The sequence below is a fragment of the Nothobranchius furzeri genome, chromosome 6 (genome assembly GCF_043380555.1).
Source record: "Nothobranchius furzeri strain GRZ-AD chromosome 6, NfurGRZ-RIMD1, whole genome shotgun sequence".
Classification (NCBI taxonomy): Eukaryota; Metazoa; Chordata; class Actinopteri; order Cyprinodontiformes; family Nothobranchiidae; genus Nothobranchius; species Nothobranchius furzeri.
In genome coordinates, this window is record NC_091746.1 from 51,159,142 (window position 1) to 51,182,975 (window position 23,834).

The window sequence follows — 23,834 nt, forward strand, 5'->3', positions numbered from 1 at the left end:
TATCACTTCCGTCTGAATGAGCTTCAATGAGTAACAACTCTTCTGTGATGCAAATAACATCACAAGCGCTGTTTCCCCTGCTTTGTTTGGGTGGATCATTATTTCCTGTGGGAAAAAGGTGATTGTGGCGCGAGGGATTTTGCATGCAGACTGATAGAAGCCTGTGGGACATTTGGAGTGGGTGTGGCAACAACAACAACAACAACAACAAAATAACAGGGAGTGGTGTTCTAGTTTTAGTTGTGGATGAAAAACCGTTTCATAATGACTAAGTCAGAAGTCTTACATTTGAACCTGATTTCCAAGTCTACATGACTTCACAGAAAATTAAATCTGGAAATAACTTGTTCAGGGCAGAACCAGGACTATTGGCCAATAGGGATTCCTTTTCCTGTCAGATCCAGGAAAACACCCAAATTGGGAATGCAATGATAAAGGAAAACAGCTGTAATCAGTTAGCCTGACAAGCCAGACTATATATGTGAATATATACTTTGCAAAGCAACAATTTGGTCTAGTTCACTAGGCTAGTAATCAGTTATATCTTTACTAAATGTACTCAAAAGGATACTATTGTGTTTATACATGACTAAATTTTCACCACATTTAATGTTTCTTTAATTTATTACAGTAATAATCTGATATGATGATTGGTTTTCAGAGCTAGACAGTTATGTCTAAGACTGAGTTACTCAATTGAGAGAAACAGTTAAGACATAACCCTTGATTTGAAAAAATATCCAAAAAGCACATATAGTTTCTACAATGATTTATTGGAAAAGGAGCATCAAACATCAATTGAGTAGTTGTGCCTGTTATCCTGCATGACACCTTCCCATGCAAACTGAGGGCTCTTGTTTTGTGTTCATATATATCTCCAACGTTTTCACATTGATTTGTTACCATTTTATTATTCAGGAAAAAAATGATTTTTTCTTCCCATTCAGAACTATTTTTCTGCTATGTCTGATGCCTAACACGTTTATTTCAAATATTCTCAATGAGTAAAGTCTCAAATTACATTTGTAGGTATGAAACTGCGCCAGCTGACTCTTGTTCTGCACTGGCAAATGTTTCAAGCCTTTGGGTTTTGCAACCCCAGAATAATGGAATCTGCTTCTGTCTGGTACATGCGCTGATCACGTGAAGAGGCGACAACATGGGAGGAGGTAGAGGGCGGAGCTTCCTGAAGGGTGTATCCAATAAAAAAACAACCCTCGTTGTCTGGCTAAACCGGCACGAGCAAGTTCTACACATGCGATGAGTCTTCATACAAACGGTCGGAGACGTTTCTGGAACTTTAGAGGCGTTTTTTAACCCATATTCGAGTAGATTGATTATCAGACAGGCTGTTTTTGTTCCCACGTAGTCGTTTCATTTTTAACTCGAGGCAGCTTTTGTAGGGTAAATTTTATAATCTTCAAATTTTCATTATCCCGCGCGCGCTATCGTTACGATCTGTGCGCGCGCGCTAATTAGCTTACTGGCTAAAAGGCACTATTTCCTCAAGGACTGGCTGCTGTAACCTGTGGTAAGTTTTATACTCTTGTTGTCTCGGTGAGAATTCCATAGTTTGGTGTAGTTTTTGTCAATCTAACGCTGGACATAACGGCTCATACAAGAGCTCGATGTTAGCGTAAGGCTAATCTCACTTAACATGTCAGCGCATTGTTTGCTTATAATGCACTCGATACCTTTTATAAGTGGGCCGATTGTTGAGAAAATCGGATTTTTAGTCATTTAGTTTAGGTTTAATGTTCTACTTGACACAGGGCAGTCTACAGCTGCTTATAGTGGACGCAGCGGTACTGTTCAATTGGGCCCACGTCAACACCGGGTGGAAAAACAGTTTTATGTCTTCTTAGCTAACATTAGCAGTATTGACCATCTGTCTAGTACGCACTTGGCAGATTAAAACTGGGTCGAGAAGACGACGACCCGCTCAGAGGTACCGCCTCGGTTGGAAAGCTCTTACTAAGTCACATCCGGTTACGTTCTATTTTACGATTAAAAACAACGCCCAACACAATTTGAACGTCACTTTAGATAAAATATTGCCTGTTTCAAATAAATGAAACCGGTAGAATTAATGAAAAGTCTCGGCTGGTGTATGTGTGTTCTTGGATTTGAATTTGTCCGACGCCCTAAATAGACAGCTCGTGTTTAGGGCTGTGTCGTATGAATGGATGACGACACGTGCACACGCTAAAGGAATCTCTTTTTAGATAACGTCTGTTATCTTACTCACCTTTTTATAGATGTCATCGCTAACCGAGTAATACTAAAGCGATATGTTAAACAATATGTAATAAATAAAAGTCTGCGTTTTTGAGTCAATGCGCATCTCTTCGTGCGCCATTTCCTTAAAATGGCTTCTCTGTTTCTCTGGAAAGATAGACATCCGTCTTCCGGTCCAGCGATCCAATACTGCGTTTTAGTTCTGTTTTTAATCAGGTTGACTACTTTATTTGTCAGTGTTTTTTTTTACCATTCCGTACATGAAAGTTGGAGAAGCTGTTATTTAGCAAGTTGCTTTTGTGTTTTGTTCTCTTTTCAGAATGTACTCCTGCTCACCTGCAGTCACAGTTGCACAATGGCTGGTTGCACACTCTGCTTGATGGCCAAGCACCAAAAAAGCTGCAAAATATCTAGTATAATTTCAGGATAGCAGTAGGCCTTTACTGTACCTCCAGTTTACTGTTTTCTGGTCAGCCCCAGATCATCTTTTTTTTCTACAAGTTTGCACTGCTGAATCAAGCCTGTTAACAGGTGAGCCTACAGAGAAGTTATTTATTTGACCCATTACCTCTTTTTTATTAGCTACCGTTTTAGAGTAGTGTTACGTTGACAGGCATTGCTTTCCCTTAAAATTGTGAAGAAATTACTATATAATCTGCAATGATGGTTTCGACAACTGCAACTGTAATCCTGTTGGCCACAACAGCAGCAGGAGTAGCAACCACCACCGCTCTGACAGAGTACATGTGGCTGCTGATCGTTGGCTTTATCATAGCCTTCATTTTGGCCTTTTCTGTGGGAGCAAATGATGTTGCCAACTCCTTTGGCACAGCTGTTGGCTCTGGAGTTGTAACTTTGCGACAGGCATGTTATTTGGCCACTGTGTTCGAGACCTTGGGCTCTGTATTACTTGGGGCCAAAGTGAGCGAGACCATCCGCAAGGGTATCATCGATGTGGGCATGTACAACGGCACTGAGCATGTGTTGATGGCTGGATCTGTCAGTGCCATGTTCGGTAAGTTAATCTTGTGTAAAAAAAATTAGAACTAAAACCTACAAAATCTGAATTTATTTATTTAAATGAGATCTTGTTTGGGATACTTCATTAGTTTTGCCTTATTGTATTATCTATAGGCTCTGCTGTGTGGCAGCTGGCTGCCTCTTTTCTTAAGCTTCCCATCTCTGGGACACACTGCATTGTTGGTGCTACTATTGGTTTCTCACTGGTTGCCAAGGGCCAACAGGGAGTCAAGTGGATTGAACTTCTCCGTATTGGTAAGAAAAATATTTTTATTTGTTTGTCTAGATCAGGGGTGTCAAATATGCGGGCCGGATCCGGCCCGCAAGCGGGTTAAATCCGGCCCGCGAGATGGTTGTGTAAACTTTATTTTCATACTTTACAATGTAGAGTGAAAATAAACTTATCTTTGTGAGCAAGTTTTCTCTGTAATGAGTATAAATAAAACAAAGCTGCGCTCAAGGCTCACACAAGAACTTGAATCACATCCTGAAGTTGGCTGCCACTCAGGATGTGACTTCTGATATTGATGTTCTGGTGAAAGCTAAAAGATGTAAAGTAAAATGAGTCAAATATACTTTAAGTGCTGCATGAAACTGATCTTGCCATGTGATCTGTAACCTCTTTGAATCACTAAGGAATGTCTTTTTTATTTATTGATTTTTTTTTTTAAAAAATTTCAAATTTTCAAGTACACTTCAGGTGTTGTACTTGTACTACACTGTCCTCAGGCTCCAGCCTTGTTTTATATTGGTTGTATTAAAACAAAGAATACAATCTGAAGCTTTTTTTTATTTTTATTTACCGGTCCGGCCCGCTTGGGACTAGATTTCCCTCAATGTGGCCCCTGAGCTAAAATGAGTTTGACACCCCTGGTCTAGATCTACTACCTCACACACAATCCTTTTTTTTTTTTTTTACTTCCAAATGGTCAACGTTGATACTACTGTTCATTAAAAAAAAGTCTCAGATTCAGTAAAACTTTATTTGCACATTTTTCATTTATTTTTCAGTTGCTTCCTGGTTCTTGAGTCCCCTTTTGTCTGGAATAATGTCAGGCATTGTTTTCTACTTTGTGCGCGTGTTCATCCTCCAGAAGGTAAATACTAAGACGGTGTATCTTTTTCTTTGAGGAAATGTTCACATTTTAAATAAACTATTATATTCTAAAGAGTTGTCCTTCACATAATCTAGAATATTGTGTCCATGTGGCACCATACACAGAAACCTGATGATCAGTTCCTTTTCTGTGATAAACTTGTGTTTCTAAACTGTTTTTCTGCAGAAAGACCCTGTTCCTAATGGATTGAAGGCCCTGCCTGTCTTCTATGCTATAACCATGGCAATCAACCTGTTCTCCATTATGTTCACTGGTGCTCCGGGTGAGTATTATTATCTTTTTTTTTTTTGTTTGTTTGTTTTTTTTTCTCTCTCTCTCTGCGTGACTGCCTGCAGCCACAGCTTAGAATAAACAGCTCCCTCAGACAGCCGGATGCCCGCACGTATACCAGATGGAACCAGACTGTTTGCCGTTTTCACAGAAGCTGTGTTTATTTTAACATGTTTTTGGGCTCTCCTGCTTGTGGTTCTATGTGGGTTAAAGCTGGAATGAAGTTTTAGAGTGGAACACCACAGAGTGATGGAATTAACTCTTGCATCACTGTCATCTGACATGAAGAAGGAAAAGAGAAGTAAAGAGGGTGTTGTTAAAGTGGCTGTAATAGATGATTTTTCATAGCTGCTCAGATTTTAATTTTTGCCATTTTATTTGTTTTGTTTATTTTAATCATCCAGAAATGCTTTATTAAATGAGCCACCTTCGCTCCTGTGTTTTCTTCTCTCTGCAGGGCCTAAAAGTTCAAGATGTTAGCTGGCCTGGGCCTTTAAATGGTGGCTACAGGCCAGAATTTCACCTGATTGGGTGTGCTGTTGTGTACATGCAAATCAGCACACTGACAGAGGAGATCACTTGCAGTTCCAGCGTAGCCCTTAGTCCTGCTTAGTCAGACACACAATTGTTTGAAGCCCATCTCTTTGGAAAACACTGCACATGAGGACCAGTAAACGGGTACCTCATATATAAAGGTGTCAACTTGCACTTTAGACATTTAAACAAGCTGAAACAAACATGCACACTAAGAACCTTAACTGTATGCGATAAAGACACAAACACATCAGCATATAGGAAAGTCATCGACTACTCCTGCAGGATGAGCTTTCCCTGATGACAAGAGGTATAAATGACAGATCAGTTTTATGTGGATCACAGCCATTTTAGTTATTTTAGATATTTGGATTCTGTTCCACTCGGGCACGAGACAACAGCTTATTATTGCTGATCCATGTGCTCTAATGCAGCAGCTGCAGCAGAGTCCGCAATAGAGTACAGTGTGTTCTGCAATACGACTCTGCTCATCACATCAATGTGTTGGCAAAGTGGTGTGACTGGACACCAGGCATCCTACAGCACATTCCTCCACACAGTAGTACATAAACAGCAGTGACCCAAGAGCTTAAGCTGGCACTCTCAAAAGATTGTGGCTTGAACTGGAGAATTTAAGGCTCAGTGTCTCGTTCATAACAGATGATGCCTGGTGTGTTTTCTCCGCACCTTATAAATCACTCTGCTGCAGCTCGGTTTAGCGTGGATCAGAAATCTGTCTTGAGAATGATTTACAATCCCATTCCCACTATCTGTAAAGGTTTGTAACTTGGATGTAAAAGACCAACAACAGAACTATTCGTCTTAATTGACTTGGTGTAGTTGTTGCTGTACGGCAACAGGCTGCGCATTTTCTACCCATTAAAGTCCAGTGTAGGTTTATGTAGAGGGGACAATCATGGCTTATTTATTTTAAGGGTGCAGAATCTGATGTTTAAAGCCAGAGATATGGTTATTCGAAGTTGCAATTTTCTGTGTAGTTTTATTCCACCACACAGTTGGAGATCAAGTCTCCCTGGCTTGTGAGTGTTAATCAGAATGAGAGGCAGCCCCTTTTCGTTAGTGATGAGTGTAGGGTACTGGTTTTTAACTAACCACACCATTATCTGCATTAGTCTGCATATTCCAGTAATTCAAGAGCTCAACTGTTGAAAATGTTCATATTGTTGAAGGGAGTGAGCTGCTGTTGCACAATTTAAACATTGGGTTTGATGCTCTGCAGTCCTGCGCTGCAGCATGACTCAAAGGCACGAGTACACCGTGGACTCTGCCCTCAAATTAACATGGAAACACACTTATCGCTCACCCTTAGCCCTCATTTCCTTTTGTTTACCTTTAACATTGCCAAACAAGTTCTTTCAGTTATGCACCGCCAAGGTCACCTCGTCAGAAGTATTATTGGAATTTTCAGCTGTTCTTGCCTTTGTTTTCCCCAACTTTAATGCTGACTTGCACCGCCTAACAAAGATGACTACTTCAACAGAGTCCCCAAGGGAAATTCAAATAAGATCCTTCTTTTCAGCATTTACATCCACTGCACCAACTTTGCTGCAGTCTTGGCAAGAGATTTCCCTTACAGTAAACGGCTACAGTGACCACATCCCTCCTCCTTTTTGGTCTTGTTTTAAGGAACTCTTTTTGCCTCGTTTGTTGGCATGGTGGGGGCAAGAGGTGGTCATGGTAACTTTTGGGCTGTTTCACCTGTTGCATAACCTCTCACACAGACGCATACATAATTTCTTTATAAATGTGGCACATTCTAGCACCACAGTCATGGCTGCCAAATTATACTTATGAGCTCATGGATTTCACCTTTTCAGTTTTTCTAAAAATTTAATTGTATTTAGAATTGACTGATTTTGTGTGAGGTAGCACCCGCTGCCTTGTCTTTTAAATCGTCCTTTCTCTATTTGCTTTTTTTTGTGTGCGTTTTGCGTGGACCCTGGTGATCCCCTAGTGCTGGGATTTGACAAAATCCCTTGGTGGGGCATCCTGCTCATCTCATTGGCCTGTGGTCTACTGACTGCCATTGTGGTCTGGTTAATTGTCTGCCCTCGCCTCAAAAAGAAGATCGAACGTAAGTTTCCAGTTTTCTTTTGACTTCTAAAAAGTTTAAGAAGAGATGTAGTATTTTTTGTTGCAACATGAATCTAGTAACAAACCCTCAACATTAATCCAGAAAATGGAATCACTCAGTCACCTGAAAATATCACCTGCTGTTTCTTTTTAATCCTGGATTAAGTTTATTTTTATGACTCCAAAATCAGCTGGCTCTACAAGTACACAACCCCTATGAATGTGTTTTTAATACACACACACACATTCTTGTTTTCGTATTCAATCAATAGCTGTCATCCTGCTTTTTGTTTTTTCTAAATTTCAGAGAAACGTGTCATTATGACAATACAACTTCAAAAGTCATTGGGTTTATGCAGGATTTTCCTGGCTACTTCTCTATTCATTCAATAAATTGGGTCAAAAGTTATCCACTAATTGGCTTTTAGCTCCTTGGCTAAAACAGTCCTGCATTCACATAAGGTGGTGACTTGGCATTTGCTGTGTTCTGGAAAAGTGTTCCTTCAGTGCCATGGTGTTTAAATATGTGGGTCTCAGTGTAAGTTTGGTCATATCATCTTTCATGAGGCAGCTTGCCAACTGTTATGTAAATGTCCTCCATTTATCTGATCTTATCAATAGACCCAAATTTAAAAATGGAATAATGCGTTAAGAGTAAAATAATGTCCTCCTGAGTCTGATTACACAATTCTTACTAGAAGTTTCAGATTAGGTGGAGGGTTATTGCATACTCTTCTAGGATTTTTCTTCTGGAACATTTATATGCTTGGACTTTATCCAGTTTAACTTCTCTCCTACCAGGAGATGCCAAGTCCTCCAGTCCATCTGAGAGCCCCCTGATGGAAAAGAGAGAGCTCAAAGAGGCCCACTGTCCAATCTTGAAGCAGACTGCTAAGGAGACGTCTGCACCGACTGAGCCAGCTATCAATCAAAACACTTCCCCCGAACCCCAGGGAGCCCCTGAGGAACGCAGGGTGGCGTTTGACATTGGAGATTCTGACGAAGGGGAAAATAAGGAGCGCAAGGTGGCTTTTGACATTGGAGATTCTGATGACATGGATTACAGCAATGAAAATGAAGGTATGTATGCCAAGAGACGACATTTGCTAGTTGACTAGTGCTTCTGTGCTAAAAAATGCGTGTTCCTCTTCTGCTAAACGCGGCAAATGATTCACAGCTCATGAAACATTTTTCTGGCCCTTTCTGCAGCCCCCAAACAACCAACAAACAATCAGCAGAGTAACGGCTGTGCAAATGCTGCTAATCAGGTCCATTTCAACAACCAGGTTCAGTTCAATAACAGACCAGCACAGATACCAAATAATGGCTATAGTCAGTACCACACAGTCCATAAGGACTCGGGTCTCTACAAAGACCTGCTGCACAAGCTCCACCTGGCCAAAGTTGGCGACTGCATGGGCGAGGCTGGTGACCGACCCATCAGGAGGAACAACAGCTACACCTCATACACTATGGCCATCATCGGCCTGCATGGGGACTTCAGGCATAGGGAAGGAGACATCCGTGCTAGTGAGGATGGTGACAAGGCTCCAGGGTCTGTTGGTCATGAGCGAAAGCGTGTGCGCATGGACAGCTACACTAGCTACTGCAATGCCGTGGCAGAAAACACGACTCCTGAAAGTCTGGGAGAAGGTGACGTGACACTAGAAATAGGCAACGAAGATGCAGGCAGCAGCCAAAGCTCTCTGGAGGACAAGCTTGACGAAGATAAACCAGAAGTCTCAACTCTGTTTCAGTTCTTGCAAATTCTAACAGCCTGCTTTGGATCCTTTGCCCACGGAGGAAACGACGTGAGGTAAGAACTGTATGAAGGTCACGTTACCAGGCTAAGATAAAACGTGCGCCTCTTGACAGGTCGTAACATTTTAACTTGTCAGGACATTTTGGCCACTGTTAAAATGACCTCGCTCTTTCATCTACAGCAATGCCATTGGACCATTGGTGGCTCTGTGGCTGGTTTACAGCACAGGCAGTGTGACCTCAAACATGCCCACACCCATTTGGCTTCTCCTGTATGGTGGGGTGGGCATCTGCATTGGACTTTGGGTGTGGGGTCGCAGGGTGATCCAGACTATGGGCAAAGACCTTACCCCCATCACCCCCTCCAGGTACAGACACCTCCCAGACACTAAAACCGCACATGACCTTGTTTCTGAATTTAGCAGGCCACTCGGCTACATCCACGTGAGAGGTTTTCTTTCTCCCCACAGTGGTTTCAGTATTGAACTGGCCTCCGCTCTGACTGTGGTGGTTGCTTCCAACATTGGTCTGCCTGTCTCCACCACCCACTGCAAGGTAGGCTAGGCAAACACTAGTCTGGAAATTTGAATGAGACACAGGAAACGATGGTAAACAGTCTGCTGCATGATCCAAATGACTTTGGAATAATTTTATGTATGATGGGATTGTTCCAACTGCTGTGTTTTTAGGTGGGCTCTGTGGTGGCAGTGGGGTGGCTGCGTTCGAGGAAGGCGGTGGACTGGCGTCTGTTCAGAAATATCTTCATGGCGTGGTTTGTGACGGTGCCCATCTCTGGCTTGATCAGCGCTGCCATCATGGCTATCTTCATCTACAGTGGTATCCTGTGAGCATACAGCTATATCCCATGCAAGGGAGGGAAAAGACATCGCTTCAGTGCACAAGAGGGGGAGTGAAGTTGGAAGGCCTCAATATTATCTTCAGAGCCAACAACTTTGGAAAGAGAAAGGAAAGTGAAATGTTTAAAAGGACTGGTGACATGTGCCTGTGGTTCATATACAACCTAGATTTTTGCTGTTTGTCCCTTTGGGGAAACTCGTATCATTCTGTAAAGAGCTAATGTCAAAATATCAACCAATGGTGTTTTGTTAATACTAATTAATTCTGTTTGTGTTAATACTAATTTTTTTTTTACTTTGCAATTATATGTATATACCAACATCCTGTTTTTGATTTGACTTGACAGATTTTAAATTGCAGTATTAGCTTTTAAATAGAATTCTACAGTCATAACACATGCTGAAGGTAATGTAGATGCGAAGGCTATTGTTTTTAATTCCAAGTATCTAACATTATTTCATATTCTGCATCTTTCATATCTTCATTTTGGACATTATTTTTCCTCGTATAGAACAAAAACATTCTGCTGAGATTTAGGGCTTATGCCTTTATCCTGCAACCATATTCTATTGAATTTGAGGTGCTGCAGTTAACATTTTTGTGGTATAGCTGTACACACTGGATGAGCACCTGCAGTATAATCAGAAAATACTGCATTGTAAACACACAAAGGTCAGCACACTTCTAGGCAAGAAATGTCTAAGGCCAATTAGGAGATCTGGGTTTCCACCTGCCTGAGTTCCCCTCAACTTGAGAGGTGTACCCAAAAATGTCCACCAGCTCAAAAACCTTAAAGTCTCCTGTTAAAACTTGATTGCTTCAGCTTTGGTTAATGGCTTTAGCCCCATTTTTTCCCCCCTCATTCACCTTGGAGCTTCTTTCAGTCGGCTTTTTGTATGAAACTTGCACCTTCTTAGACAGTAAGGTTGTGCTACCTACCATTTTTTTGATCGTTTTCAAAGAGACAGTTCAAGACCTTTTAAAACTGGAAGTTGGCCTGTTTTTTTTTTTTTTTTTAGAACCAGAGCAAATATACAGTATATTTGCATGCTACCAGTGTGTGGTCACCTGACTGCAGTGCTAAATGCATATCACAACTGTAGACGCAGTAGTTGCCTTACGTTTATTTTTCCTTAGGTACCAAAGACTTTTCTTTTTTATGCCAACTACTCCACATATGTGGATGATAAAACTTCAATAAAAATGGAGAAAAAAAATACAAATGCTGATGTGTTTTGATGATTTAAAATGTGTTAATAATACAGACATGATTCAGACAGGTGGGAGTTTCCCTTTTATTGGTGAGAAGCTTGATGTAGCTCTGACATGGGGGAGGGATGAGTTAGTGCTGGTTTCCTCATGCTGCAGTGGTTTTTCAGTCATCTGTGGGACAGAAGATTCCTTTTTAGTTCACAAACACCATAATGCAGCTTTTTATACAACTCCTTACGGTCTTTATGACTCACTGCTACTCCTGAGTCGGAGCAGATTAATTATGACTGCAGTCTCCCCCCCCCCCCCCCCCCCCGATGAAAAGCAAAGAGCCTACTCTATCCACCAAGGATTGAGGATTTGCTGCAAAACAGAATTTCACCTTTCTTAAATCAAAGATTGAGGAGGGACTGCAGCTGAAACCCCAAAAATAGCCAAAAAGCAGATGAGACTGAATCAAGTACAATAAATACCTGGGGACAGACCAGGACGGTGTCCTGGATTCTTGTCCCACATTTGCTTGCATACAAAGGGACTGGATTTGAATAAACAAATCTGACATCTTGTTTTGAGGTCAAATCACACTGACTTAATTACCCCTTTAAACAAGACTAAACACAGTCAAACAAACACGACTGCCATTAAAGTAAAAATTTTGCTTGAGGAACTTATTTTTTTAAACTGCAGACTTGATGCTTGAGTCAGTCTAAAAGTGCATCTGGCTGTGACCGGCCCAGTTTTTCTCTGTCTGGTTCATTGCATAACCCACAATTAAGACTTAACTGCTCTGCTGAAAACATTTCACCACATCTGGCTCTGCAGGTAGCTCAGTTTACCTAAAGGCCCTCTGATCTGATCTGGGACCTTTCACACTTATGTGTGTATTATGAAAGATCGCTGATGTAGTGAGCTGGAAGTTTTCACCTTGTTCTTGTGATGAACTGTGACTTTCATCTGCAATGATCAAGAAAACAGAAAATATTACCCTTAAGATGTGGATGTGTGTGTGTGTGTTTTCACTCACCCAAACTCCTCACAGTCTCTGTCACTGTCTCTTCATGCTCTATAAATACATTTAGATTTGATCAGCCTTGTGCAAAATTGTAGTTTTATAACGATATGAATGAGAAAATTCTCACCTCTTCTTTGTCTCCCTGTCAACAAATATTAAAGATAAAGATTAAACGTTGTCAAAATAGAAAAGAAGTTAAAATGACGGCTCATCTGGGTCACATTAACTTTCTGTTCCACTCACCATCAGAGTCCTCAGAGGACTCAGACACTGATTCTGTAAGAAACACAGCATTTCAGACATTTGACTCTTTAAAACTGTCCTTTACTGCCACCTGCAGGCTGATTTCTGAACTGTAAAATCTGCCTCACCATCGTGTGCTGCATCTGCAGCTTCAGAGTTTCCTGTTTGCTCTGCAGGAGAACATTTTAAAAAGGTTAATAGAGAAAAATCACATTTAATTAATTAAAAACAAGTACCTCTAACCTTTCCGTTCATTCTCAGCATCACCATGCTCCTCAGCTGTTAAAACATTTGTAATAAAAATCAGGCATTTTGGCAGACACCTAAATCTTTCTGTGACGACACCTGAAACCTACCAGCTTCACCCTGAGCAGCTTCTGTTGATTAAAAAAAAAGATTCCAGATGTGATTAATCACGTGGTTAGTTTTCTCATGTTTGGATGAAATCATAATTATGAAATGCTTACCAAGATAGCGAGAGTCCTCATTTTGCTCCTCCGTTACTTGAAGGAGAAACAGTTATCTAATATTAATTCATTTTAAAATGAAATTTAACTTGTTAAGTTTTTTTAAGATTTTAAACTCACAAATATTGCGATTAAACTACAAGGGGTTGGAAAAAAATCTAAATCACCCATTTTAAAATAATCATTTGAATGTATGGAAGATGCAGACCTAAGGAGATGGGCAACATTTATGTTATTTAAGACAAGAGGGTCAGCACACATACATCGAATGGATTTTTGGTCCCAGTTGTAGCCCAGCTGTGTATGTATATGTATGATATTTGTGTATGATCACAGTTTGTTTTTTTGTTTTAAATCCCTATTTGCTTTTGTTTATTTAATTTACATGTGTGTCTAAATTAATTTCTATTATTGTAAAGTGTGTGATAGAATGAAGTGAAACAATAAAGTATAACATAATACTACGTATAATAATAACAAACTCACCATTGAGCTCAGCTGCCTTGGCTCTTTGGGCAGCCTCAAACTCCAGCTGATCTGAAAGGAAAAAAAGTACTAAAATTACAGAAAACTCAAATATACTCTCATAAAAACCTGAAAGGAAACAAACTATGAACATTAAAGTGTCAACTCATCGAGATTCAAGAAAAAAAAAAAGAAATTTCTGAAAGCTTTAAATTAGATACATTACCGTGGAAGTTTGAGAAAATGACATTTAGATTCACACCTCTGCTGAGATTTTATCAGAACTGAAGTGAACTTTTATATTTTACCTATTTTCTTCAGTTCAGTCAGCCCATCTGCGTGAAAAGATAGTCAGATGTTTTCAATCAAACATTTCTAATTGTTATTTTACAGATAAAGTAAATCCCTCACCATACGGAGTCACCTTTTCCCCTTTCTCTGCACATTCCAGGGATGCTGAGAGAACTACAGGAAACAATTTAAACACAAGATTAGAGAAGCACCAAAGAGGATTTATTTATTTTATGTTGTAACTTTTTTTTACCTACCAGTGTGAAGCACTGCCACAGCAAAGACAACAAGAAGGGATGCTAGAAACCTCATCTTGTCTGTATATTTACCTCATCTGAACTGTGTTGCCCCTTTTCCTCCTCCTTTATAAACCAGCAGCAGCATCACGTGTCACATTGACTGGCGGCTCCGGCTCCATTGTGCCCCCCTACCTGAGAGCACAGCTTCATCACCAAACAGACAGATCCTTATTCTGATTATCAAAGCCCCTCATTGTCAGCCTGTGGGTCACATGGGTCTCTATTTGGAACGTCTGATATAAGGCGAAAACAGGGTCTGCGTGTGGCGGAGATGAAAACAATGTTTCCTGTCAGGAATAGAAATGGATCACGATGGTGCTCGGAGAGACGATTACGTAATTAATCCTAAAGATTAAAGAGCTGTGATGTCTCTGCTGAATCAATTAACAGAAGCACCAAAAGCCTGAGATGTAAAGAAAAACACCCAAAGGTTTACCCTTGTTGGTTGTTGTTGTTGTGATCGACAGGTGAAACTGGAAAAATTAAAATTAGCAATTCAACCTATTAGGTGAAACTAATACATGACATAAACTTGTTACATGCAAATCCAGATATTTCAGCCTTTCTTTTGTGATGATTATGGCTTACAGCTTATGAAAGCCCCACATTTAAAATCCCAGAAAATTAGCATATTGTGAAAAGGTTCGACATTCTTGACTCCCAAGTGTTGCACTCTAATCAGCTAATGAATCTAGAACACCTGCAAAGGGTTCCTGAGCCTTTAGATGGTCTCTCAGTCTAAGATGAATTACTGGAATAAATGGACTTTTGCACCATATTCTCATTTTCCCAGTTCTACCTGTACTGTCATAGCTCATGCATGGGAGGCCATAAAAGCGACCTGAAAATTTAGAATATGGTCACTTTGAACCATCTTTAGCATGTTTTTGTTCTAACTTGTTCAGTTTTAAACAGGCTGACACGAGGCTTTGTTTATTTAGTCTAACTTTATGTTGAATAGTATAGTTTAGCCACATTTCTGTCTTTATTAAATTATAGACACAATTTCTGAAAGGTTTCACTCAGTGTGCATCAAATAATTAGAAATAAAAGGAGAAATCTGCAAGAAAATCATAAAATTAAGTCAACAGTTATTATAAAGTTGCTAAAGACCTAAAATGAATAAAAATTATGATACAATATTTTGTATCTCAAATACTCCTTAATAGTAGTATATATGTAAACTAATAAGTAAATTATTTCTAATCACTTATATTGTTAAATTTCTGTTGATTTTCAAAAATCTGGAGAGACAAAAAATAAAAACATCACATCGATCAAGTTTTCTTTAATGTATTGTGATGGTAAACACCTTTAAACACAGGAAGGCGTGAAACTGAAATCTGGGTAAAGTGCACAATGAATGTTTTGTCACTTTTTGAAGAAAATGAAAAATATAAAAATCATTTCTAAATGGAATCATTTAAAAATCATTAAACTAGAATTTTGCACCAGAAGAACGTAAAATAATAAAACAAAAACCATCACTCATGGTTTCAAAATACTTTGAATTATTCTCAACACCCTGCAGAAAAACACCTTAGTTGTCGAACTTTTACAGCATCTTTCTTCAAAGGTGACTTTAATTATTTCATAAACACATAAATCACGAGTTTTTAAGGCACAGGCATTTTTTAAAGATGAATTTCACAACAGATTGCTTTTTAACATTTCCCTGTCTAATTACAGTTATGTTCAAATAAAATAAACAGGCTCAAAACGGAATCATCAAGAATACTATCTCTTATTCTGGCTGTTTAATGTCTGAACTCTAAATATAATCTTCAGTCTGCTGAAGAGGTAGAGAGAGGGGACTTTACTAAAACATTTTAAGTACATGAACAAAGGAAGCTTCTGGTGTGAAGGGGCAACGTTTGGCTAAAGGTTAAGAAAAGCTGATTGGATGAGCCAAAAATGTAAAAGGTGTTCCTCACAACTAACAGTTGTAGAAAGAAACAGGGAGACTCTAGTGTCCACCCTTCAGTGCAGCTTGATTCACAGTGTTTCTTTTCTTTTTCAGCACAACACAAGTATCCAATTTTGCCACGCTACTGCTGGTGTTCAAGTGGCATTTTCTCATTCTTCTCAAAGTTCTCCTCTCAGTCGTGTGTGCAGATCTTCTTGGTCGATCTTCCCGGGCTGCTGGTGCCAGCGGTGGTGTGCTAGCAGGGCCACGTTCCTGGCCGCGATGGCGCTCATCTCCATGGCACTAGCCGCCCACTCCACCGCATTGAGGTAGTACAGTCGGTCGTGCAGGATGAAAGGAGGGGTCTTTCTGTGTGGCGGACGGTACGCGGGGTAAGCCAGCCACGGAGTCTCGGACACTGAATCGTAAGAGAGGAAGATCCTCTGCAGCTGGTCCTGGGTCAGGGGTTGAGGTGAGAACACCTTCCAGACTGTGGTGTGACTGGCACGTGGTCGTTTGTAACCACCAGGAATGGTGACGGGGTCCAGTGAGCTCAGGCTGTTGATGTCGCAGTACTTGGAATCGGTGGTGAGGATGTCCGACACCGTGAACTTCGAGGCCGGCTCTGTGGTTCCCAGGTAGGACATGTTCAGCTTGCCGTGGACCAAAGTGGTGACAGTCTGGTGGTACAGACCCGGATAGTGAGACGGGATGGGAGGGCAGAACCCTGAGAACGTGATGTCTGATTTTCCCTGATGAAGCGGTGTTGCTATGACCACAATGTCATACAGAGAGTGCGCCGAGCCCGATTCTCCAACATAATTAACCTCATAGAGATTGACGGCGTTTCCTGAACAAGGAAGGGAGTTGGTGTCAAACCATAAAATGCAGACGTAAATAACAACGTTCTCTAAATGAAGAGCATTCCTACCTCTCTTGGATGGTCGACTCTTCATTGTAACTGAAGTGACTTTGGCGTGGATCAGCTCACTCTTGCTGTTGTAAATCAGTCCTGTGCACACTCGCTTATTGCCACCATCTACAGCCCACAGGCCCGAGTCCGCTCCTGCTAGCGACACTGCCCCTAAACACAAGATCACACATCACAAAACACATCCTCAGGTCTGTGACTGCCTCGCCTATTAAAACGTACCCACAAAACCGTTGATGCGAACACTTTGGCCATAGTTGACGCGAGTAATGGGTGCAACAATATCATTAATGAAGACCTGAGAAAAGCCTTCTCCCATCATGGCCTCCTCCAGAGTCTGATTCATTAGAGTGAGGAAGCCATCGCCCCCCATGGCGTGTAAGAGCCTCTCCACGTTGGTGAACGCATAGCCAAACTGCTGATACTGGTAGATTCTGCCAAGAGAAGGATAGGTTTGAGCTGCTATATCCTGGCTGTACAAAACGGATACTAGGCAGTTTTGCTTCCTTTTAACACCCCCTAGTGTCCTTTATTAATTCACTGTGCTTAAACCAAAAGTGAAACTTATTTCCTTGCTGTGCGTTTGTCTTTTTAACATCTTAATCCAACAGCTGAAATATCTCCTCAGCCTTCATTAGTTTCTACAGGAGTGGTTCATCACTAAATTAAACCGCTCAATTTGTTTAAGTCCACAGGTGGAGGCCCGCCAGTCTGAAGGTGCAAGTGTGGTACTCTGGCCCAAGAGGGCTGTGGGGGTCTGAGTGACTCTTCATTAACCCTGTAAAGGGTTATTTTAGCACATACTGGCTCAAGAAAATTATTTAAAAATATGAAAAAGTTGTAAAGTATGGCTTTAAGAGAACCTTGGAAACTTTTTACACACCTCATGAATTTGTCCAAAACACTCTCCACCCACATCTGCATTCGAAGGAAACTGAATCCGTAGCGCCAGAGCATTCGGAAAAAGTTCACGATAAACCAGTCACTCTGTTCAAACACGAGCTCTTTTCCATCGAAGATGGCCATTTTAGAGGGGACGTCATTTCTTGGGGGAATACCTGTTACACAGGAAACAATTTAACCGGATTATGTAGGTTCACACCGCAGCTACAAGCAGGTTACCTAAGCAGTTATGTTTGCGGTGACGTTACCTAATTTTTCAATGAAGTGCTTCATGTGTAGGTTCAGAGGATGAATCACTGCCCCTCCAGTCTCATACTCATGGCCCCCTATCTTTGCTGTCGCCAGTCGCCCTCCCACAGTGCCGGGTTCAAACACATCAATCTGGACTGCAGGTCCAAACTCCTGCCTCAGAAAATACGCAGCTGCTGTTCCACCAATACCTGCTCCAACCACAGCTTTAAGAACAGACGGACAGAAAAGACAAACCAGATGAGACCACAATGTCTGCTTAAAATGACTAAACTCGTTAGAAGCTGAAGGACAAGGTTTTTTAATCCTCCACTAATAACAGCAGCAGAAATGAGTAGTGGACAGAAAAGTCAGTCCAGATAGGCAAACAACAGGATGAATAACTGCAACGACTTGCAAAAGCAAAGTCATCTTTTAAAAAGGGTGTACACTAATTAATTCAATAAATCTACTGTGGTCTTGAGTAAAAATCAATGCCCTTTTTTAAATTTATTTAACCAGATGAGTCGATTGAGAACTCATTCTCATTTAGAACAACAGACACATAGTTAGTTTTACACCAAAGAAAAACAGAGAAGATAAAAACATACAAGATAAAAATAAGAAAACTGTTAGACGTCAAGACTGCTCTCATATACAATATGTAAAAGCAATCAAAGCAGACTTTAAACAATATTTAAGTACTCAGAAGCAGGCACATTGATCAGAAACTGAGTTGTTCTCTGTGGGAATAAAAAAAGCTCTGGCACTCTTGTTTAAGGAACTAGAAGTTACCTGGAGGAGGGGGAGCAGAAGGCAGCAGGATTAGGAGTTTTACTCATTATTATTTGTGATATTCAAATAACTCGTCTCTGATTGGCTAACAACAACATGACTCTACCATTGACTCTGTTTGCTTTTCAATGTTGATGTTATATCTTCACAAATAACACAAACCTGTAGGAGTTCTGCTGTGTGGCTGAGTTTTTAATGCTAGTAGTTAGCTTTTTCTAGCCGAGACATGCTCTGCTATTTCCTGGATACTAAACCAACAACAGCCTTCCCTGTCACAGGCCAAGATGGCTGAGTCCATGAATGCTGACTGGCTTTTCTGATCTGAGAGTTTTCCTGTCTATTTTCTATCTGCAGCTAATGCAGGAAACAAGTGTAGAGGACTTTTTCACATTCAGCCTGCATGTGAAACTTAAGAGTGACAATTATATTTAGAAAATAACAAGTAAAAAATTGTTTCTCAGTAGAACTCACTTTCAAATGTAATTTAAATGACTTTGCTGACAATAAAATACTAGTAAATAAATAAATTCATCTCATGCAGCATCATCCAAATTCCAAACACCAATCAACAACTTTTTCTTGTTAGCTTTTAAACTAGCCTTAACAAATATGTCTGAATGTCTCTAAATTGCCACAGGCTTTCTTTGGACTTTGACAGCATATTTGCTCATTTTCAGACAGGTCGTTTTTGATTCGTTGTGCCAATTATGTGTCTTTCAACCAAGTAGGCTTGAGGGTGGAACCAGTATCGAGTCTGCTCATAACAACAACTTGAAAATAAACCTGTTCTGGTCTCTCAATTTGACACCTTGTCTGCCACAAAGATGCAATGTTAGATTCATCTTGACCTAAAGACCTTGCATGCTGCCGATACCTAAACATTAAACATTGATCATATAAGAAACATTTTTTAAAATCTGGAGTGCGGTGGGTGGGAGGGGTTTTTCAAGATGGAGGTCATCTTCACCACCATCCTCCTCACACGTCTCCTCAACTGAATCTAGTTGGCAGGCCAGAACCGAGCTAGCTATTTAGCTTGTTCACTCTCTTCCTGTCTCAGTCAGAGTTGCCTGCACCCCAACAGACCACAGCAGAGTGACAGAAGGATTTTAGCAGATGGGAATTAACTCTGAAGGACCTTAGCCTCCTCAGAAGATGGAGGCGACTTTGGCCCTTCTTATACAGAACATCTGTGTTGTTGGACCAGTTCAGTTTACTGTTGAGGTGAACACACAGGTACTTATAAGGTATCCACCACCTCAATGTCTGCTCCCTGGATGTTTACTGGTGAGTGAGGAGAAGTGTTTCTCTGGAAGTCAATCACCATTTCCTTTGTTTTACTGGTGTTCAAGCAAAGGTGATTATGCTTACAGAGTCCACATAGTCCATAATGACTGACCTGTACTCCTGGTCACCCTCCCCCCAGACACACAGCCATTTGTCCAGGGATTACTTTGAAGGTTTCGTTAAAATCATGAATTTTTTGCTAAAGAAAAAAAAAATAAAAAACTGCACAAAGTGACATGCAAAAGTATCTCCCATACTCCATATTTTATGCCCCCTATAAAATGACTAAATATATATTGCACCGTTTATAGCATGGACAGTTACCCAATGTAGAGTTCTTTCTGTGTGATACCAACAAAATAAATATTGTGTTTTTGCAGCAGGATGAAAAGCTAAAGATCCTAGAGATACTTTTTTATACAGTTATTAACCATGTTGTTGCGCTGTTACAGCACTGGTTCATCCCTTGAGTTATACACCCTTTTTAAAACTAGAATACAGCAGTAGCTCAGTGGGTTGTCCAGTTATTGGAAGGTTGCAGATTTGATCCTGGCTCCCACCAGAGAATGCTGCTGTTGTGTCCTTGGGCAAGACACTTAACCCCCCTTGCCTGCTGGTGGTGGTCGGAGGGAATGGTGGCGCATGTGTTCGGCAGGCCTCGCCTCTCTCAGAGCATCCCAGGTTAGCTGTGGCTACATTGTAGCTCATCACCACCGGTGTGTGAATGTGTGAATGACTGATTGTGTTGTGAAGCACCTTGAGGGGTAGGAGAACCTTAAGAAGGCGCTATGCAAATACAGGCCATTTACCTTTTAGAATTATCTTGGTTTTGGAAATCATCACATGAGAAACTGCAATCAGTGTTCAAAGATTATCAAAAGAAAGCCTTAAAAATACCTCAATTAAAATAAAATATGTGAGCTTAAAAAGGCCTATTGGACATTTCAGGAGACCTGTACACCTTTACAGCACTTCTACATCAACTATCACAGCAGTAAGAGCTATATATTAAATCAGATTAAGACTTTACAACAAGAAATGGTGATACTCTGCAATTTTAGCCAAATAAGTAGATTTTAGAAGATTGGTTCATAAATTAAAAGAAAACACAAACAGGCCTCCACGCTGCTGGCCACTTACCTATTTTATGGGGCTGCGGCTCTTGCAGACCAGAAGCCGAGGTCAGACTTCTCCTGCCGGAGTGATAAAGGCCCAGGAAGAGCACGGCTCGAAGCGACAGCGTGTGAAAATTCATTGTGAGCATCTGCAGCTATTTAGCATCTGCACAGGTTAAAAATAAATAAGAGCCTTTATAAATTCAAATAAGCAAATCTTTATCAGCGTGAAGCAAAGTTCAAACACAAGCTAAGGGGGAAAGGAAACAGCAATATTCTACATCTGAGAGGAGCACAATAGTATCTGCTTAAATTAGTGTTATTCTTAAAGAGAAACTCGCTAAAAGTTTTATTGAAATTTACATAAATTACGAGTTTTATTCTTAAAAGTAATGTGGTACATACCATCAGTTCCAGGAGTGTTGAACCAGAAGCAGTTTACGCGAAGTTCCACTTCAGAATATCTCTACAGCTCAACAAAAACAACTTTTTGACTAAAAAAAACAACAACACAAAAGTAAGAAATAAATCATAACCACTGATAAAGTAGAAGCTTCAAAAAACTAACGACGGGTTCCCTTCAGAACCAGAACCATAGACGATGCTCAACACACTTCCGGGCAAACTTGCTTTAGAGTTTCACAATAAAAGCATGAAAGTCTGGACAAATGAAACGTGGGAGAAAAAAATGTTTGTTTGTTTTCCTCAACATTTTATTTGGCTGCTGGTACAGAAAATTGTGAATGATAGAATGTATGGTATGACAAATATGATCAAGTTAAATGCAATGGGGCCTATGCGCCAGCCATAATTAAACGTGATTTTGAAATAAAGAATGTTATTTTATATTAATCTATAATATATACAATCAGTATAAAACCTCGTGTTTTCAATTCCTTCATTTCACAAATGTCCAGTTTCCTAATGTCCCACTTCTTTGCCAGTATAAATATTAAGAACGTCACACAAACATGAGTGCGACTCTACAATTTACTATAACTATTTATTAGAAATGTAAATTTTACAATACATTTTTATACATGGTTTCGTGTGAAGTGAAAAACCTAGAGTTAAGAAGAGTAGAAATATGCTTTGCCAGCCCGCTTTTATTTAGACACTGAGAGCGGAAGTTGTTTTTGGAGACGAGGAAAAAGATCGGAAGTGACGAAACTGTCTCTCGTCTGGAAACATGCTTGAATGGAGGTGACCTTAGGTTGTTAAACTGTAAAGAAACAGTAGTAGTTTACATGTGATGATTGATTAGCTCAGTAGTTCGGTTCGGACTGGTTTAGGTCGTTTAGAAACCTTTTTTATAGAGCGTTTGTAGTTATTTATCAACAGAAAACGAGCGAAGATGGCAGAAGCGCATCAGACACGCGTGCAGGGTGTTATCGAAGACATGGTACAAAGTCTAGAGAGAGATCACATCCGTAAGATGCAGGTATGTGTCATTTATTAAACACTGTCTCTCACACAATACATGCTTTCACTCAGGCACTTCTGGTGGGCGTGGGCACGCGCATGTGTGTGTGTGTGTGTGTGTGTGTGTGTGTGTGTGTGTGTGTGTGTGTGTGTGTGTGTGTGTGTGTGATCGATCCATCTGCAGGGTCGCATGTTCAGGTGCAGTGCAGACTGCTGTGATCGCCCCACAGACTCCATGTCCCAAGTGCATCAGTGTATCGAGAGGTGTCACACTCCTCTGGCTCAGGCCCAGGCACTGGTCACCTCAGAGTTGGAGAAGTTTCAGGTTGGTCCTCTAAGTAGATTGGTGAACTTGACTCAGTCACTCAGACTTCATGATTCCAAACTGAATCTATAATGTTTACAAAAGTTTGTCATATGCATCAGGTGTACCTATAAGAGCTTTGATCTTTTAGTTAGTGAAGATTTTTTCAAACAAAATGTTTTGTTCTGTCCTGTGCATCCAGAATTTTAATGCCACCTGCTCAAAGGCAATAAGCTATTATTGTAACCTTCAAGCACTAAAAACAACGAATATCAACAGAACTTGCATACTTACTCCTTCTCAGGATCGTCTAACCAGATGTACGATGCACTGCAACGATAAGGCCAAGGATCTTTTTGACTCCGGTGCAAAGGAGCCAGCTGTTCGATCGCTCATGGACCACTGTGTGGGCAGTTGTGTGGATGACCACATTAACCTGATCCCCAGCATGACCCGAAAACTCAAGGGGAATTTGGACTCTATATCATAGCCAGACTGTATTCTGTCCCAGAGCCAGCTAGGACTCTCTAGATGAACGAAACAGCATGCCTGATAAATTCGGGGATTTAACCACAATGGGTTCAGAGACTTTTAACTGTTTGTTTGACTGAAGCTGAACCTTTTTGATCGGTTAGATAATTTATCAACAGAAAAATAAATAAATAATGGATTAATGTGCCTGGCATCTTGTTTTGTGTGAAGATGTTCATGATGAAATTACTTCAAGCAGATCTGAGTTATTCTAACATTCTCAGAAGGATTTTCTGTTTAATTTGTCCTCTTCCCATTTCTAAGTTGTCCTGTATTTGTCTGAGCCTCCTGTTGTCAGATCTGTTAATTTATCAATTAAGAATATAAAAACCAGGATATTGTGACATCACTGTCATCTGCCCATGAAAAAGGAAACAATCAATCCCTTTTGTGAAAACGTTTTTAATGACAGAAATATTCCCATTCTTTCATAAATCGTGGAACAAAAAAAAAGAAAACACTGTCAGGTGGCAGCCTGAGGAATGGTGCAATGACTGCAGCGGTGCTATTGCTGCTTATTATAGCTCCAC

General features: G+C 40.5%; 4 protein-coding genes across 4 annotated transcripts; 2 read left to right on the plus strand and 2 right to left on the minus strand.

Moving 5' to 3' along the window:
* The first annotated feature begins 2,666 nt into the window (after window positions 1-2,666).
* On the plus strand, window positions 2,667-10,394 carry slc20a1b (solute carrier family 20 member 1b). The gene is made up of 10 exons (XM_015941028.3): window positions 2,667-3,253; window positions 3,373-3,513; window positions 4,270-4,355; window positions 4,542-4,638; window positions 7,156-7,275; window positions 8,076-8,354; window positions 8,484-9,090; window positions 9,218-9,403; window positions 9,506-9,590; window positions 9,725-10,394. Exons 1-10 carry the CDS (start codon window positions 2,899-2,901, stop codon window positions 9,881-9,883), a joined length of 2,115 nt encoding a protein of 704 aa, XP_015796514.3. The 5' UTR covers window positions 2,667-2,898; the 3' UTR covers window positions 9,884-10,394.
* A 770-nt stretch (window positions 10,395-11,164) lies between these two features.
* On the minus strand, window positions 11,165-13,996 carry LOC107372832 (kinesin-like protein KIF21A). The gene is made up of 13 exons (XM_015941039.3): window positions 13,841-13,996; window positions 13,704-13,757; window positions 13,601-13,627; window positions 13,314-13,364; window positions 12,828-12,863; window positions 12,717-12,737; window positions 12,604-12,639; window positions 12,489-12,530; window positions 12,361-12,393; window positions 12,245-12,259; window positions 12,130-12,168; window positions 12,030-12,059; window positions 11,165-11,276 (listed from the first exon to the last, which is right to left on the minus strand). The coding sequence occupies exons 1-13, from the start codon at window positions 13,893-13,895 to the stop codon at window positions 11,269-11,271; spliced, it is 447 nt and encodes a 148-aa protein (XP_015796525.1). The 5' UTR covers window positions 13,896-13,996; the 3' UTR covers window positions 11,165-11,268.
* A 1,157-nt stretch (window positions 13,997-15,153) lies between these two features.
* On the minus strand, window positions 15,154-21,626 carry pcyox1 (prenylcysteine oxidase 1). Its single transcript, XM_015941056.3, has 7 exons — window positions 21,453-21,626; window positions 21,073-21,213; window positions 17,871-18,077; window positions 17,603-17,777; window positions 16,942-17,153; window positions 16,720-16,872; window positions 15,154-16,638 (listed from the first exon to the last, which is right to left on the minus strand). Exons 2-7 carry the CDS (start codon window positions 21,194-21,196, stop codon window positions 15,968-15,970), a joined length of 1,542 nt encoding a protein of 513 aa, XP_015796542.3. The 5' UTR covers window positions 21,197-21,213; window positions 21,453-21,626; the 3' UTR covers window positions 15,154-15,967.
* Window positions 21,627-22,185: 559 nt separating this feature from the next.
* fam136a (family with sequence similarity 136 member A) lies at window positions 22,186-23,451 on the plus strand. Its single transcript, XM_015941072.3, has 3 exons — window positions 22,186-22,488; window positions 22,654-22,794; window positions 23,078-23,451. The coding sequence occupies exons 1-3, from the start codon at window positions 22,402-22,404 to the stop codon at window positions 23,261-23,263; spliced, it is 414 nt and encodes a 137-aa protein (XP_015796558.1). The 5' UTR covers window positions 22,186-22,401; the 3' UTR covers window positions 23,264-23,451.
* Window positions 23,452-23,834: the final 383 nt, after the last annotated feature.

What these genes read in the sequence shown, in the direction of transcription:
- slc20a1b (XM_015941028.3), top strand. Translation starts at nt 2,899, where the DNA reads ATGATGGTTTCGACAACTGCAACTGTAATCCTGTTGGCCACAACAGCA. An exon ending in GCGTGTTCATCCTCCAGAAG is followed by an intron (nt 4,356 to 4,541) that starts GTAAATACTAAG and finishes GTTTTTCTGCAG; the next exon opens with AAAGACCCTGTTCCTAATGG. An exon ending in CACGGAGGAAACGACGTGAG is followed by an intron (nt 9,091 to 9,217) that starts GTAAGAACTGTA and finishes TTTCATCTACAG; the next exon opens with CAATGCCATTGGACCATTGG.
- LOC107372832 (XM_015941039.3), bottom strand. Translation starts at nt 13,895, where the DNA reads ATGAGGTTTCTAGCATCCCTTCTTGTTGTCTTTGCTGTGGCAGTGCTT. An exon ending in TGTGGCAGTGCTTCACACTG is followed by an intron (nt 13,758 to 13,840) that starts GTAGGTAAAAAA and finishes TGTTTCCTGTAG; the next exon opens with TTCTCTCAGCATCCCTGGAA. An exon ending in TGAGGACTCTCGCTATCTTG is followed by an intron (nt 12,738 to 12,827) that starts GTAAGCATTTCA and finishes TTTAATCAACAG; the next exon opens with AAGCTGCTCAGGGTGAAGCT.
- pcyox1 (XM_015941056.3), bottom strand. Translation starts at nt 21,196, where the DNA reads ATGCTCACAATGAATTTTCACACGCTGTCGCTTCGAGCCGTGCTCTTC. An exon ending in GCCGCAGCCCCATAAAATAG is followed by an intron (nt 18,078 to 21,072) that starts GTAAGTGGCCAG and finishes CTGTTCTTAAAG; the next exon opens with CTGTGGTTGGAGCAGGTATT. An exon ending in GTTTTGGACAAATTCATGAG is followed by an intron (nt 17,154 to 17,602) that starts GTGTGTAAAAAG and finishes TTCTCTTGGCAG; the next exon opens with AATCTACCAGTATCAGCAGT.
- fam136a (XM_015941072.3), top strand. Translation starts at nt 22,402, where the DNA reads ATGGCAGAAGCGCATCAGACACGCGTGCAGGGTGTTATCGAAGACATG. An exon ending in ATCACATCCGTAAGATGCAG is followed by an intron (nt 22,489 to 22,653) that starts GTATGTGTCATT and finishes ATCCATCTGCAG; the next exon opens with GGTCGCATGTTCAGGTGCAG. An exon ending in CAGAGTTGGAGAAGTTTCAG is followed by an intron (nt 22,795 to 23,077) that starts GTTGGTCCTCTA and finishes ACTCCTTCTCAG; the next exon opens with GATCGTCTAACCAGATGTAC.